The sequence below is a fragment of the Macrobrachium rosenbergii genome, chromosome 1 (assembly GCF_040412425.1).
Source record: "Macrobrachium rosenbergii isolate ZJJX-2024 chromosome 1, ASM4041242v1, whole genome shotgun sequence".
Classification (NCBI taxonomy): domain Eukaryota; kingdom Metazoa; phylum Arthropoda; class Malacostraca; order Decapoda; family Palaemonidae; genus Macrobrachium; species Macrobrachium rosenbergii.
In genome coordinates this window covers 43,469,063-43,483,995 of record NC_089741.1, presented here as the reverse complement: position 1 = coordinate 43,483,995, position 14,933 = coordinate 43,469,063, and the positions used below count along the sequence as shown (strand labels likewise).

Sequence of the window (14,933 nt, the reverse complement as noted above, 5' to 3'; positions counted from 1 at the left end):
AACTGATGCTTGGTTTTCATGTCATCACCGGGTGTAGTATATTTGTTAGGAGAATTATGGCTCCAAGCTGGATAGGGTTTGTTTGAAAGATTTGGCATAACCACTCTGGCAAATATTAAAAATATTCTGTTAGCTGGACTGACCACTGCATTATAGTATTAGCTGAAATTAGGGAAATGTGAAGCTTCGCCAGGGTAATGGATTGGAAACTAATAGTAATATTCTAGATAAAGATATTGTAAGAGGTAATTTTCTTATGACTGGAATAATATTAAGAGGGAGCAAAGATAGATTTGGAAATATTTTTTTTCGTTGGAATGTGCAGCCGGCAAATCTTTCTTTATCCACGTTCAAAGCAAATTAACCAAGAAAATATATTATTGAATTTACTGAGCTACCAGTTGAAAGAAGAAATAGGAAAAGGTGCATTAAGTAAAGACGAGTTTTCGTTAGTGAACTCTTTGAAATTTCGAACAAATAGTATTCACGATGAGATTTGCGAAGGAGTCAAAATTAGAGCAAAGGTGGATTATAAATTAAAGGGCGAACAAGTTTCAGCATACCTGTTGGGGAAGGAGAAAAACTCTAAATCGTATGTAAATAAGATAAAGTCTATTACTTTAAATATAAGGGAATATTTTGAAAAGCCTTTGAAAAAAGAGAAATGTGACGAGTCTTATCAAGACTTGTTTTTAAATTTAGTAGATAAAGTTAGGAATGAGAATGATATTTTAACCTCAGAAGTGACAGAGTCTGAAGTCTTGAAAGCATTGAGGGGGATGAAGAACAGTAAAAGTCCGGGGATAGATGGTCTCACTGTTGAGTTTTACAGAACGTTTTGGAAAGAAATGAAAATCTATTTTGTAAGCCTAGTAAAGTTTATTTTTGAATATAAGACCATCTCTAAAATGAATAAAGAAATAATAACGCATAAGGAAGGGAGACTTAGGTTTTATTACAAACTGGAGGCCAGTAACGATGCTAAACGTGGATTTTAAGACAGCAGCGAAAATAATAACTAATAGACAGTTTTGTTGTGTAGATGATAGGTCAATTATCAACTTGATTTCCCGATATGAGAGATATTATGTTTTATACAAATAATAACATAAAAGCTGCTAATAAATCTAGACTGGCCTAAAACTTTCGACCGTGTGGATCATGATCTTTTATATGCTATGTTGAGCAACTTTGTTTTTGACCCTAGTTTCATTCAGCTAATACAAATGCTTTAAACAGATGCTGAAAGTGTACTGTGCATAAATGGCAATATTTCTGATCCATTCCCCATAAAAAAAATCTACCAGGAAACTTTTTACAGGATGATGAAAAGGAAGCTTAGGACATGTCACTGAGTTTGCCGATAATTTAAAGGTTTCTGTTCTAGGATATGCTAATGATTCTGTTATCATAGTTACTAGTGACAAAGGAATATTAGAATGTTTTAATATAATCTGAGATTATGAAAAGGCAAGTGGTGCAAATCTGAAACAGAAATAAAACTTCAATTTTAGGCACTGGGAAATGAGAAATAAACCAGCATGGCCAATAAATGCATACAATAAATGGCTGTCACACCTTCATGATTCATGTAAAATACTAGGGGTTTATCATAGTAATAATTATCAAGATAGTGTTAATTCAAATTGGAGTAATCTAGAGAGCAAGATAAACAAATGACAGGTATATTTAGGAATAGGAGGCTGAGCAAAGCTGCAAAAATGTATTATAACAATTAATTAAATTTCAGCAAAATGTGGTATGTGTCACATGTATATGCTGTTCCCACAGGATTGTACAAAATAAATACAGAGGAGTTTATTTAGATACCTATGGAATGGAAGCCGTGAACCAATTGCAAGAAATACTGTATTTTTGCCAAAGACAGAAGGTGGGCTAGGAATGATGAATATTCTACATGAATCGAAAGCCATTATGTTCAGTACTTTCAACAAGATTTCTAAAAATAAGTGTCATGGTTTTGAAATTATGTATTTCTATTGTAAAACAGAAGCTAGTATTTTGATGCAAACTGAAAAAAATTATAGAGACTGTACTATTTTTATCACATCATATTATAGTGAGATGATTGATGTCTTGAGGAAAGTATATCGTTTAAAGAATCATCCTAAGGTGTCTGTTAAAGAAATATACTGGTTGCTTATGAACTGTAAAGACTATAAACCAAAGGTAGAGTTATTGTACCCGCTTTTTAATTGGACCCAGATTTGGAAGTATGTGAATAATAAGTACATTGATAAGAAGAGCACAGATATAGTTTATAGATATGTTCATGAAATACTTAATACCAAAGTAGGCTGCATATGATGAAAATCTCAAAGGAAGATAAATGTCTCTCTTGTGGCTGTATTGAAAATACTTTTGTTCTCCGTCAAAAAACATTCTGATTCGGTTAAAGTCAATACTGAAAAGCTTTTGTAAAATTGAAACTGATAGTTTACTAAAGATTCTTAAATTGGATTTCAAGACACCATCTAAAAAGACGAAAACACAGCAATGGTGCTACTATCAGATTTTGTAGCAGGAGTATATGGTTTGGTCGATCTTTATGCCTATTGACAGACGACCCAAACTTGATTGCTTATATAGGGAATAGAATGTCAAAAACGAAGTTTATATTCAGTAAAGTTTATGCAAATAAGTTAGACAACCCTTTTACCAAAGAATATGTACTTAATGCTATTGTCTAATAAATTTCTGTTAGGATATAAAGCTTACGTACTTTGTTATTTGTAAGCGTTGTAAATTGTTATTGTGTATGTTGTATATATGAATGTATATGAAGTAATTGATTCTATTGTAAATTTTATCAGTAAAAAAAGTAAAAAAAAAAAAAAATTAACGAGAAATTTTAGCGATATCATATGAAACTTCGCTGTATGGATAGCATGTGAAAATTCGTATGGAAAATTTAAGCTAATGCTTGTTCCTAAGGCACCTATCGATTAGGCAGTGCGACTAAAAAGGCACTTTGCGATGCGTTCAAGAGCTCCCAAAAATCGTCTCCGTCGAGAAGAATGTGATCCCACTATCAGTCCGCGACCGGAGCTGAGGCCCAACATCCTGTGCCGATAAGATTGAGACTGAGACTGGGCGTTTAGTAACCTTTATACCTAAGGGTTAAAAAAACATCGAGCTTTCATGCCATGAATTTCTTAGGGCCTTTCTCAAAATTCGGGTAGCGCTACCAAGGTGGTATGATTAAGTTTCTTTATCTTAGAACAAAAGCAGTAAACAAGTTTTTGTTTTTATCTTTGGAAGAATAAGTGAGCTTAGATTTTATGGTCGCCCAGTCAGCTCATGGCGATTTCGTAATCGGATGTGAACGGGGCATGGTTGTCGCCACTCGCTCTCAGTCATTTTGTAGCCGCTGTATTGGACTGAAGTGCCTTATCATTCGGGTAGAGAGTTTATGTTTTTATTTTTTTTTAAATTTTTATTCTTAATCTTTCATTAATTAAGTTTTAAAGTGAATGTGTTTACAACTGACACTTCGATTGAGGTGTGATATCCACGTTGGATTTCCACGTTGCTGTAAGTGAATTGTTGATGTTTACGGAGTTCTAGGAAGTTGATAAAACACAAGGTTTTAAATTTGTTTTTTTGGTAACATGTCCGAAGTTGTGTTAAGTGAACTTCGACAAGTTAACGCGGAAGTTTAGCAACTGCTGAAGTGTCATTGTGGCGTTGTCTTCAGTCGTCTAGACCTAAGTATGTCGAAATATTAAATGATAACGACACTGTGAGTAATGAATAATGGCTAGTGAGCCACACCCTCTTGCGTAGGTTACGTAATCGGGGTGAATTAGGCCTACTGCAGGTTATTCGCCTTCCGAACCTAACAAAGCCAACCTGACCTTTTTAATATTAGTCGCAGCAGTAGTACTAGTGTGAATCGCCTCTTTCCAGGTCCTCCCTCCTTCCCTCTCTCTCTCTCTCTCTCTCTTACACACACACACACACGTATACACACACAGGCATATGATACACATACAAATACATGTGTTTGGCTATACTAACATAGATTAAATAATACGTACAAACACATCCTATGCTATATAGTATGCATATATATATATTATACCTATATATATATATATATATATATATATATATATATATATATATATATATTATTTTTAATGTATGTTATACATATAATATATATATTTACTATGCTAGACTACACATATTCTTACAAGCAAACACACGCACGCGCGCGCGCACACACACAGAACATCAAGTGACTTCGCATAATAGGTGGTGGTTCTAGAGTAAAGAAGATAACTGTTGCTACCATTTGTATCACAAACGTAGAATCGTAGTTGAAGTCATGCGCAGAAACTTCAACAATCTGCTTTTAATCTATCTAGAACTTTCTGAGTCGTCGTCTCCTCCCTAATAGTACCTCTGATTTATATATTTTCACCACTCTGTCCTCCTCCATTCTCCCAACATGACCAGACTATCTCTAAGCACTGTGATCTATTCCCTTAGCCTAGGCGAACCTCTTATTTTTTGCCATCCCTATGTATCTGCACATTTTTCAACATTCCAAATATATATATGTGTATGTGTGTGTGTATACAGAGAGAGAGAGAGAGAGAGAGAGAGAGAGAGAGAGAGAGAGAGAGAGAGAGAGAGAGAGAGAGAAAGTGGGGTAATGGTGTGGATAGTAGGTGGTTGAGAGAGACAAAATAGTTTTCATGACAGGAATTCACAAGAAACTGCACCAAACTTCAGACATCTTTTAATGCACAGGATTTACCAAAAATAGCAGGCCGTTCTCGATGACGGCATTAAAATAACAGTCCGGATATTCAAGTGTGAAACCTTTGTTAAACAAGCTCATCACGACGACATCATTTCCGAGGTTGCCTAATACTTACAAATTTGGTTTAACTAGAAGATCAGATCTACAGTACAGCAGATACTCGAGATACCAGGCGTCATAAATTAAGTCTATTCGTATAGGCTCAATTGCCCACACACACACACACACACACACACACACACACACACATATATATATTTCTATATACAGTATATATATTATTCTATATATATGATATATATGTATATATACTGTATATATTTATATATATTGGTTATAAACAGTAGACGACAAAACAGTTCATTTACTTGTACAGCTACAAACATTATAAATACAGACACACACACACGCACACATACACACATGAGAGAGACAGACAGACATACAGAGAACATAAATGTAGATAAAAATGAGTCTAATGCTTTCATGATGAAGTCATCTGGGAGAGAGAGAGAGAGAGAGAACTTAGATCCAGATAAAAATAAGTCTAGTGCTTTCATGACATTGATGTCATTTCCTAAGTTCCCAGCACCTAGTCTCATGTTCTCAGTATCGGTATGCCTCATCAGTCGCTAGAATATTTTAGAATACAGCCTAATCGTTTCTTCATAAATTTTCTTTCTTCATTTCTACCAAGGTCATGCAGCACGCTGGTGGCTCAATGGTTATTCTTCTCCCACAGTTGAGCCACTTGAATTCAGAATGTTTGTTAGTCAATTAATTCTTGGAAAAATTTAGGAGGTTGGGAGTAGGTGATGACCCCATTGTCGCCAGCGAGTGAAAATCATGTATAGTACGTCTTTACTCTCGCAACATGTTCATTTCTAAATGTGATTTACCACTGGCTTTATTTTTTCCTTAAAAAATTCCCAGGAAGATATCTGTAGGGGCCATTTCGTTGCTACAGCAGATTTTGTGTCCAAGCAAATGCATGTGCTAAACTTTTAGCTATGACACTATGGACAGAATAAAAAAACATTGTCTTATGACTGATTTTTCGCAAGGACCACCACGATAATATTTAGACTCCGGTGTTATTTGAACTATTAGTCTATGATATAGTTTTTGCTGTAATACATAGTTCTGTAATAACTGATGGAGGTTTTCCTTATAAGAAAATGCTTTCCTAGACGTGGGCACTGTTCCCTAATCTGACTTGTTTGCTCCTTCGTACTAGGTGTGTCACAAGACAGTGAGAGATAAAATTGGACGATTTCAGTGTCTGATCAACCTTTGGCCAAGAATCTGCGAATGCATGATTCCTTTTAATATCGAAGGCATAGAATGTCCTGCTGAGTAGGACTTTACTGTAAGAGTGAAATGGCGATCTTGAAAGATATTTTCACGATCCGAACACTAGGGTGGAAGTTAAGAGCCATTATTAATACACAGTAGCGAGAAACGGAGATTTATCTCTGGCACAGTCATCTGGATCCCAAATCACCAAGTTATTACGGCGAACTCTGTGCATCCTCACAACTCCCTAGCTCTGATTCACTCTGGGCTTGCATCTAGTATGAGTCATTCAGAAAGTTTTCTACCTCACGAGGAAAGTCTCAGGGGAATAAGTTCTTTCACTGTTTCCCACACTGTCACCCCTAAACTCAGTGCGTCATGGCTACTGATGTTCAAGCAGTGCATTCCTATCAAAGAATAGGTTACATCTTGGAGTCCTAAATACTACTCCACTGCAGGGAGGAGTATATTTTTTCTACTCGAAGGGTGCCCATGTAGCTGGAACTGAATTCAAGATACAGGAAGAAGGAAGAGTGCCAATTCAGAAGAGTAAGGGGTGTAAAGCAGAAATTCAAAGCCACATTTGGATGCTTTAGCTACCTCCACCTGTGCTTTGAGGGCAGGAACATTTATTTCCCTGGAGCAACATTCCTCAGCATCTTACTTTGATCATGTTCTTATACTACCACTTTAATGGTTTGACCATTTTCTAAATCCTCTACCATGACAACACCCCCAGAATACAAAAACACAGGCCACCAATTATTTTGAATATTTGGATAGATGGAGAACCATAGCATTTTCGTTTTTTGCTTTTAATATTTAATTCAAGTTCAGGGTAGTGAACCCATGCCTCATCCTGGGTTGCTGTTGTTTATGATTAAGCAGGCATTATGCCAGCACGGGGCCTTGCTCTTAAAGCAACCCGTAAGATCCTGGGTTCCTAAACTACAGGAATTAACTGGAAGTTTCCACTCTAATCAGTCCCTACTCTGCGGTCAAAGTAGAATCACTTTCTTGCAAAAATGTTTGCTAATCCAAAGATGACAGTGACAATAATGTGCATCGAGCCAATAATAACAATAGAGCTGAGAAACAGCGCCAAAATGATTCGTTAAGTAGTCACGAGAAAATGAAACTTGATTTTTATAATTGTTTGTTTCTTTCCCAACAGGACCACAACAACAGGAAATAAGTGGTGTCCTCCACATGCGAGGGGGGAGAACAAGAAGAGTGAGATTGAAATCGCGCATCTTCTGAACAAAATTCAGGATGGCCTTAGCACTGAAGGTCCACATAGTGGACCAGAACGGGACGAAAATGATGCAGTTCGACCCAACCACGGTCGTCTCCGACGTCTGCATGATCATTAGAGAGAAGATCACCGATTCTAACTTGGGACCGCGTAAGGCGTCTTCATTTTTCCATAACATTTTCCAGCAATGTATCATCACCTATGTATGTAGTAATGTAACTGGAAAAGTCACTGTCATTATTACTTATTAATTCTCTAACTTATTATAATTTCACTTTCTTCCCTGAACTGGTAGCCAAGGACTACGGACTGTTCCTTCCAGGAGATGAGCTTTCCAGCTCAGGCGTTTGGCTGGAATCTGGAAAAAGCCTCAGCTATTATCTCCTTCGAAATCAGGTTAGTGCCAGTAAGGTCAAAGTTCATTCAATCTTATCATTGCGATTAATACCAAAATGAGTAAGTAAATTCCTGTATATCGTTTTCCTTGTAAATAGGATTCATGGATTAAGTAGATTTCTTTAAATAATTTTCATTGTAATTAGGGCCCAAGGAATAAGTAGATCCCTTTAAAGAATTTTCATTGTAATTATGACCCAATTAAGTAGATTCCTTTAAATTATTTTCACTGTAATTAGGTCTCAAAGATTAAGTAGATGCCTTTAAATAATTTTCATTGTAATTAGTACCCAGGGATTAAGTAGATTCCTCTTAAATCATCTTCATTGTAATTAGGACCCAAGGATTAAGTACATTCTTTTCTATAATTTTCATTGTAATTAGGACCCAGGGATCAAGTAGATTCCTTTTAAATAATTTTCATTGTAATTAGGACCCAAGGATTAAGTACATTCTTTTCAAGAATTTTCAGTGTAATTAGGACCCAGGGATTCAGTAGATTCCTTTAAATGGTTTCCATTGTAATTACGACCCAGGGGTTAAGTCCCGTTTTTAAATCATCATCATTGTAATTAGAACCTAAAGAGAAAGTCCAGTTTTTAAATCCTTCCATTTTAATCGAAATTTAGGGATTAACTAGAGTCGTTTTAAATCCTTTTCAACGCAAGACCCAACTTCCTTCGGGTCCGGGCAAAATAGGGACAGCTGGTTGCCTGCCCTACCAGCCTCTGTATTGTTTAAAAAGACAGAAGAGTTTCTACGTTGTCTAATGGAATTTGCACTAAAATTCTGATAATAAAAATCGGTATTCGTTCTGATATGCAATATCCTTGGTTGTAAAATTCACAAATCTAACAAGTGATAAATCTACCTGTTGTATTAAAAACCACAAATTTCATCCGCTTCCTCATAAATTTTATTGATTGTCTTATCGCCCGTCACCCCCGTCACTAAACATTGCTGTGATAAAATCGTCTTATCATTATGTCTGCTCTTATCTGTAAAGCTTTCTTATCATAGATATGATTATTATATCTTTCTTATCGGTGAGCAATAACTCTCAAGATCTATGGGACCTTTATTTTCTCTCTCTCTCTCTCTCTCTCTCTCTCTCTCTCTCTCTCTCTCTCACTCACTCAGTTCTGTTCAGTCTTTTTTTGTTGTTAGCAAAACCTTACGGATTTTCTTTGTTTAAAGAGGATAATTGAAGCCATTTTCGAAATTGGATCCATTAACAATGTTCCTTATTTTACTTCCCCAACGTAACCAAAGTTGACAGTTGTTTGTATTGCACACACACACACACACACACACATACACATACACACACACACACACACACATATATATATATATATATATATATATATATATATATATATATATATATATATATATATATATATATATATATATATATATATATATATATATATATATATATATATATAAAGTTGTTAACTTTTATATTCTATTTATGCTGTAGAGACCAAAATTAGGAAGAAACAGCAAAACCTAACTCTTAAAGAAAGATAAAATGAATGGAAATCCCTAGGAACTAAATCTTAGAGAACTTGAATCCTTTCGTGATACATGCAAATTATTGTAAATGCACTATTTGAATATCCCTGACCCAAACCCTATCGTATTCATGTCATGTTTCATGATAATCATCCTTTTCTCTCTCTCTATTTTTCTTCTTTCTTTTTTTCTTGCTTTCTATCGTAGTTTCTTGACATAGTCTTTCCATTTTTTTGATAGGACGCGATCGAGTACCGCAGGAAAGTACGACAGCTGAAGATTCGGATGTTGGACGGAACCGTCAAGACGATGTTGGTTGACGACTCGCAGCCTGTCTCGCAGATCATGGTCGTCATCTGTGCTAAACTTGGTAGGCCTGTGTCCTGGACAGGACACTGCCTTTTCTTTCCTGTCCTGAAAATAGCCTCCAAAAATAGCCTTCATCATTGAACTCTTTGATTATCACATTTTTAAACCAACTTCATTGAAAAAGCGCACAGACTTCGTCTGCATCCACACTACAGTAAAATTTGCCGTAGGCCTAAACACACGTCGCCAGCTTATCGCATACAAATCACAAACAGGTTGACAACATGTCAACGACCGTGAGTGGATAATGAATCTGGCAAATGCTAGATAATCGTATGAAGCACTAGTCCGGATTGCTAATAAGTCGCTGACTTTTATTCAATTTTTTCGTGATGTTTGGGTGATAAGTCGCCTACGTGTGTTTGTGACATGTTTTCCTGTAGTAAGGACGCGCCCTTATGATTGTTCGTTTTAACCTCATTGTCTCCTGCTCAGCATTTCAAGTTTCTTGGGATCACTTGCTTAGATTTTTGGGTTTCACTTGGTCTGTTGCTAAGCTTTCTGGGTTTCATTAGGTCTCTTGCTAAGCTTTCTGGGTTTCATAGGTCTCTTGCTCAGATTTTTGTGTTTCAGTGGGTCCCTTGCTCAGATTTTTGTGTTTCAGTGGATCTCTTGCTCAGATTTTGGGGTTTCAGTTGGTCTCTTGCTCGGATTTTTGGGTTTCACTTTGTCTGTTGCTCGAATTTTTGGGTTTCATTGGTCTCTTACTCAGATTTTTGGGTTTCAATTGGTCTATCGCTAAGCTTTCTGAATTTCATTAGGTCTCTTGCTCAGAGTTTTTGGTTTCATTGGGTCTCTTGTTCAGCTTTCTGGGTTTCTCTGGGTCTCTTGCTTACTTTTTCAAGTTTCTTTGCGTTTCTTGCTTAGCTTTTTGGGTCTCATCGTGATTCATAATTACCTTTCCTACCCAACTAAAACTGGTGTTGTATACCATTTATAGCACGTGACTTTTACTCTGTTAAAATGGGTTTTGTAAGAAATATACACGCGTTAACGGTTACTCAAGTTTCTGTACGTGACATTAACTTGGGCGTTTTGCAATATCCCTTCGATGCCTGTCCCATAAAGCATTGACAACGAACGAAAATTATGACGCATCAAATATTTCACAGGAAGTATGACAAAGACAAAGGCTCGTTCAGCTTTTTCCGGAGTTGAACAAAAAAGGTTTCGCTGACAAATTAATTCAATGGTGTGGCTGTGTACAGAATTATTTGTATGTTGATAATGTTTTATTTGAATTTTTTGTGTAAGTCTAATCAGATTTTCTCTTGGTTAGAACGAAAGTAAATTACAACGCACGATGAAGTGACTGGGGTTGATATCGGTCTAAACATTAGTTCTGCCATTGTAGTAAAACTTTACTTGTTGCTAAAGATTTTTGGGATCGTGTACCTGCACCTCTTCAGACATATGTTACTGAAAGTAAACTGAAGTATTCAGGGCACCGTTAACATGACTGCGTGTGGTGGCACACGCACGGTCTAGGTCCAGGTGATTTGATAGGGGTTTGGTAGCGAGAGATGGCGGGGCGGGGACGGGAGGTGGTTGGGAGGGATGTTTGGTGGGTCCTGGGATCTTATCATGCCGCTTTGAAACTATGCACAAAGCAGCCAATGTTTTTCGTGTTTGTGGAGAAACTGAAACCCTAGATGTCTGTTAAGGTTGTCACACGCGTGCGAATTTCACGCTATTTTGGTCATCAATATTTCTAACTGGTGCAAAGTTTAGCGGCAATTTGCTAAAGATGTCTTGGAAACATTTTCGTGTGACGTCACTTTGTTGCGTTTACCGCCTCTAGATTAGCTGTCTGTTTAAATCGACGTTTGGTTTCCACCAGTCTTACTAATCTGTTTTACACCACCGTGAGAAAAAAAAGAAATATCTAATGCACTGAGATATGATTTACTTTATTTTCCAACACCAGGAATCATGAATTACGACGAGTACTCCTTGGTGAATGACATGGACGAAGAGGAAGGCGAGAACAAGCCGACGTTCGGGACGCTGACGCTGAAGAGGCGAAAGGAGGGTGACAAAGAGAAAGAAAGAGACCGCGACTCGAAAATGGAACAGCTGAAGAAGAAAATTCGAACGGACGACGAATGTAAGTTTGTATATGCATGCATATTCCAGTTGATTGTTCTACTTAATTTGATAGTTTCATTCTTGGGAAATAAAGATTTTTTTTTTTTGTCGTACAGAGGAAATTGTAATATAAAAAGTGCGTGAAACAAATAGCTTTGTATTATCGATTCTGTTCACTTTTTAAAACTAATTCCCCTCTATTTTGAATTACGTATGCGTGTACAACTCGCTCTTCTACCTGATATTTTACCATTTATTTACCAGTCAGAATGACAACGAAATTAACAGTAATATAACAGAATAAAACTATAATTTAGTTTTTCGTTAAGTACGTTACACAGTTTGCCAGATTCCCAACTGGTTTTTCTCCTCCAGTCAACTGGGTAGACCACAGCAAGACCCTCCGGGAGCAGGGCATCGAGGAGTCCGACATCCTTCTTCTCAGGAGGAAATACTTCTTCTCGGACCAAAACATCGATTCCAGAGATCCTGTGCAACTTAATCTTCTTTATGTTCAGGTTAGGGAAAGTTGGGCACTTGACTTTTTATAGATACAGAGGTAAAACTGATAAAAAAACACAATTTAATCAGTATCATGATCTTGTGTACACGACTTGGGCATATAAAAGCTACTATCATAGGATAATATGAATAGCTGTTTTGTTATTGTTTTCATAATACTTTTTTTTATTGCGTAATTAGAGCTCATTATTGTCCAGTGTTTGGTTACGAGAAGATAATGTAATTGGATAGTTAAATTCAGACTTTTCAGTCAGTAGAGCATTAGACCTATAAGAGAATCAAACTTTTCACAACATAGGCAAGTCACTGAATAGGAGATTAGGCTATAGTCGACCGGGAAATATTTATACAGTACATGCCCTTGAATAGAGGACTGGTTCTACAATAAAATCTTTAGGCTATTCATAAACTAATGGATTAGAAATATTGCTTGTAGGAGAAAGTTGTAGAAACGAAGTAAAAAGTAAGGCCTAAGGAAGAGATCTAAGTAGTTCCTCAACACTTTAGGCCTATTGCCTATAGAGACAGTCATAGGCTCTGGAGAGAAATTAGACCTATTGTTTGTATAGAAAGTCATAGACACCTGCCGAAAAGAATTCCTAACACGTCCATTTACAATCAGTGCAGGGATACAATCCTCGACGCCACGCACCCCGTCACTCAAGACAGAGCCTGCAACTTTGCTGGAATCCAGTGTCAGATCCAGTTCGGAGATTACAACGAGAATAAGCACAAGCCGGGGTTTCTTGAGTAAGTATAGAAAGGCTCGGAGAGTTGAAAGCCTCATGGTTTGTTCCATGCAACTGAAAAGGCACTCTAATATATTACACTTTTCAATGAAACTTTTTCCTTATTATTCCGGCTGTGAAATTTTCTGCTGAGTATGGAAACTGCCTACTGTTTAGTTAATGTTTTCATTGTACATAAAACATCTCAAAACGCAACGTTGTTCTGTGTCTTATTGTTGTTTTTCATGTGAATGTGACACACTACATTGTTTTTGTTTCATAGCTGTGTTGTTAGAGCAGGTTATCTCTTTTGGCATCTTGTAAAATGTGCAACAAGTTGCCTTTACTGGTGGCAAAATCGATGGAGCATATTCAGACTCGCCACCGCTGTTGGTGACTTGGCGCCAAGATACTGAAAGATATCTAGAACATGTTCGTGAGGCGTAGCCTTTGTTTACTTTCAAAATTGATTTTGTCTTCCCTTTCCTAGCCTGAAGGAGTTCCTGCCCCAGTGCTACGTGAAGAACAAAGGAATCGAGAAGAAAATTTTCAACGAACATAAAATGTTTGCCGGGAAAAGCGAGTTGGAAGCCAAGGTAAGGCCAGTGACACATACAGGGAAGATCCTATCGGTCTTGTCTTAACCATTAGGTATATACAGTATATTCTTCTGTATAGTACATGGATTTACTGTACATATATCAGGATTTTAGTTTAGATACATGTATAAGGGTTTTCAGTTTAGATACGTAAATAAAGGTTTTCAGTTTAGATACATATATAAGGGTTTTTTAGTTTAGGATATGCTGTACATATCCGTATTTTAAATAAGATTTTGAATATGCACTCTCTTTCATAATGAGGAATACACTCTTAAAAAATGCTCCATTCCCTCCTCGTAACAAGAGTTATCATCTTTAACAGGTATTATTATCTATTTATAATCTTGAATAGTTATTGTTGTGTACTTTTTAGTAGGGGTTATAATCTTGGATAGTCACTGTTCTGTATTTTTAACAGGAGTTTAATCCCCTACTTATTTATGGCTAGCACCTTGAATAATATTCATTAACCCGTGGTTTTCAATATTGGTTATGATCTTGAACAATCACTCTTCAGCCTAGAACTAACGGGAGCGAGAAATAAAAAAAATAAAATTAAAGAGATGTAAAAAGTCAATAACTGAATGCAACTGTAAAAAAATATTGCTACCTAACTCAGATTGAGAGAGAGAGAGAGAGAGAGAGAGAGAGAGAGAGAGAGAGAATATGGACATGAAAGATGGTGACACCGTCAAAATGTATACCATCGTGTGCAACTGCGAGGCTTTCCTCCTCTTACCCCTATAAAACCTTTTACTCTCAATTTCCCTTCCATCGCTGAATGACCTCATAGGTCCCAGCGCTTGGCTTTTGGCTTAAATTCTGTATTCCATTCCATTCTTAATCGAAGACAGAAGGGCCTCGACGAGGTAATCCTCGCTTCACTTGAGTTGAAACCACTCAAGGGATGCTTCTACCACTCCAGGTCATCTACGTAGGCCAAGCCCGTTCCCTGAAAACCTTCGGCGTGACGTTCTTCTTAGTGAAGGAGAAGATGCCTGGCAAGAACAAGCTGGTGCCTCGCCTTCTCGGAATCACCAAGGACTCCGTGCTCCGCCTGGACGAGAAGACCAAAGAGATCTTGAAGACCTGGCCCCTGACCACCGTTCGAAGATGGGCCGCTTCGCCGAATACCTTCACTCTTGGTAACTGACTGCTGGATTTTCTGGTTTTCTGTCGCGTTTCTTACTCCCAGACCTAAATAAGCATGATTGTGGTTTTAAAAGTAGTAGTAATAATTGTTCTTGTCGAACAATAAGAGTTGTAGTGCTATTAGTAGTAGTACCGTGATGCTGGTACTTATATTCCTGGGTCTGAGAAAGAACTTTGCTCGAAAATTGGATTAGGAATGTTACTGCTTG

The 14,933-nt window shown here is 37.1% G+C and overlaps 1 protein-coding gene across 2 annotated transcripts in view; it reads left to right on the top strand.

Moving 5' to 3' along the window:
• Window positions 1-3,286: 3,286 nt before the first annotated feature.
• LOC136828433 (talin-1-like) overlaps window positions 3,287-14,933 on the top strand; it is a 31,875-nt gene continuing 20,228 nt past the window's right edge. Inside the window, exons 1-9 of one of the 2 annotated variants that reach the window (XM_067086523.1) lie at window positions 3,287-3,422; window positions 7,266-7,496; window positions 7,642-7,742; window positions 9,504-9,633; window positions 11,560-11,739; window positions 12,096-12,238; window positions 12,865-12,992; window positions 13,461-13,566; window positions 14,498-14,717. In XM_067086523.1, the coding sequence (XP_066942624.1) occupies window positions 7,364-7,496; window positions 7,642-7,742; window positions 9,504-9,633; window positions 11,560-11,739; window positions 12,096-12,238; window positions 12,865-12,992; window positions 13,461-13,566; window positions 14,498-14,717 (1,141 nt within the window). In that variant the 5' untranslated portion in view covers window positions 3,287-3,422; window positions 7,266-7,363. Of the gene's footprint in view, window positions 3,556-7,265; window positions 7,497-7,641; window positions 7,743-9,503; window positions 9,634-11,559; window positions 11,740-12,095; window positions 12,239-12,864; window positions 12,993-13,460; window positions 13,567-14,497; window positions 14,718-14,933 lie in introns of both variants that reach the window. The other variant, XM_067086558.1, reaches the window with a different exon arrangement.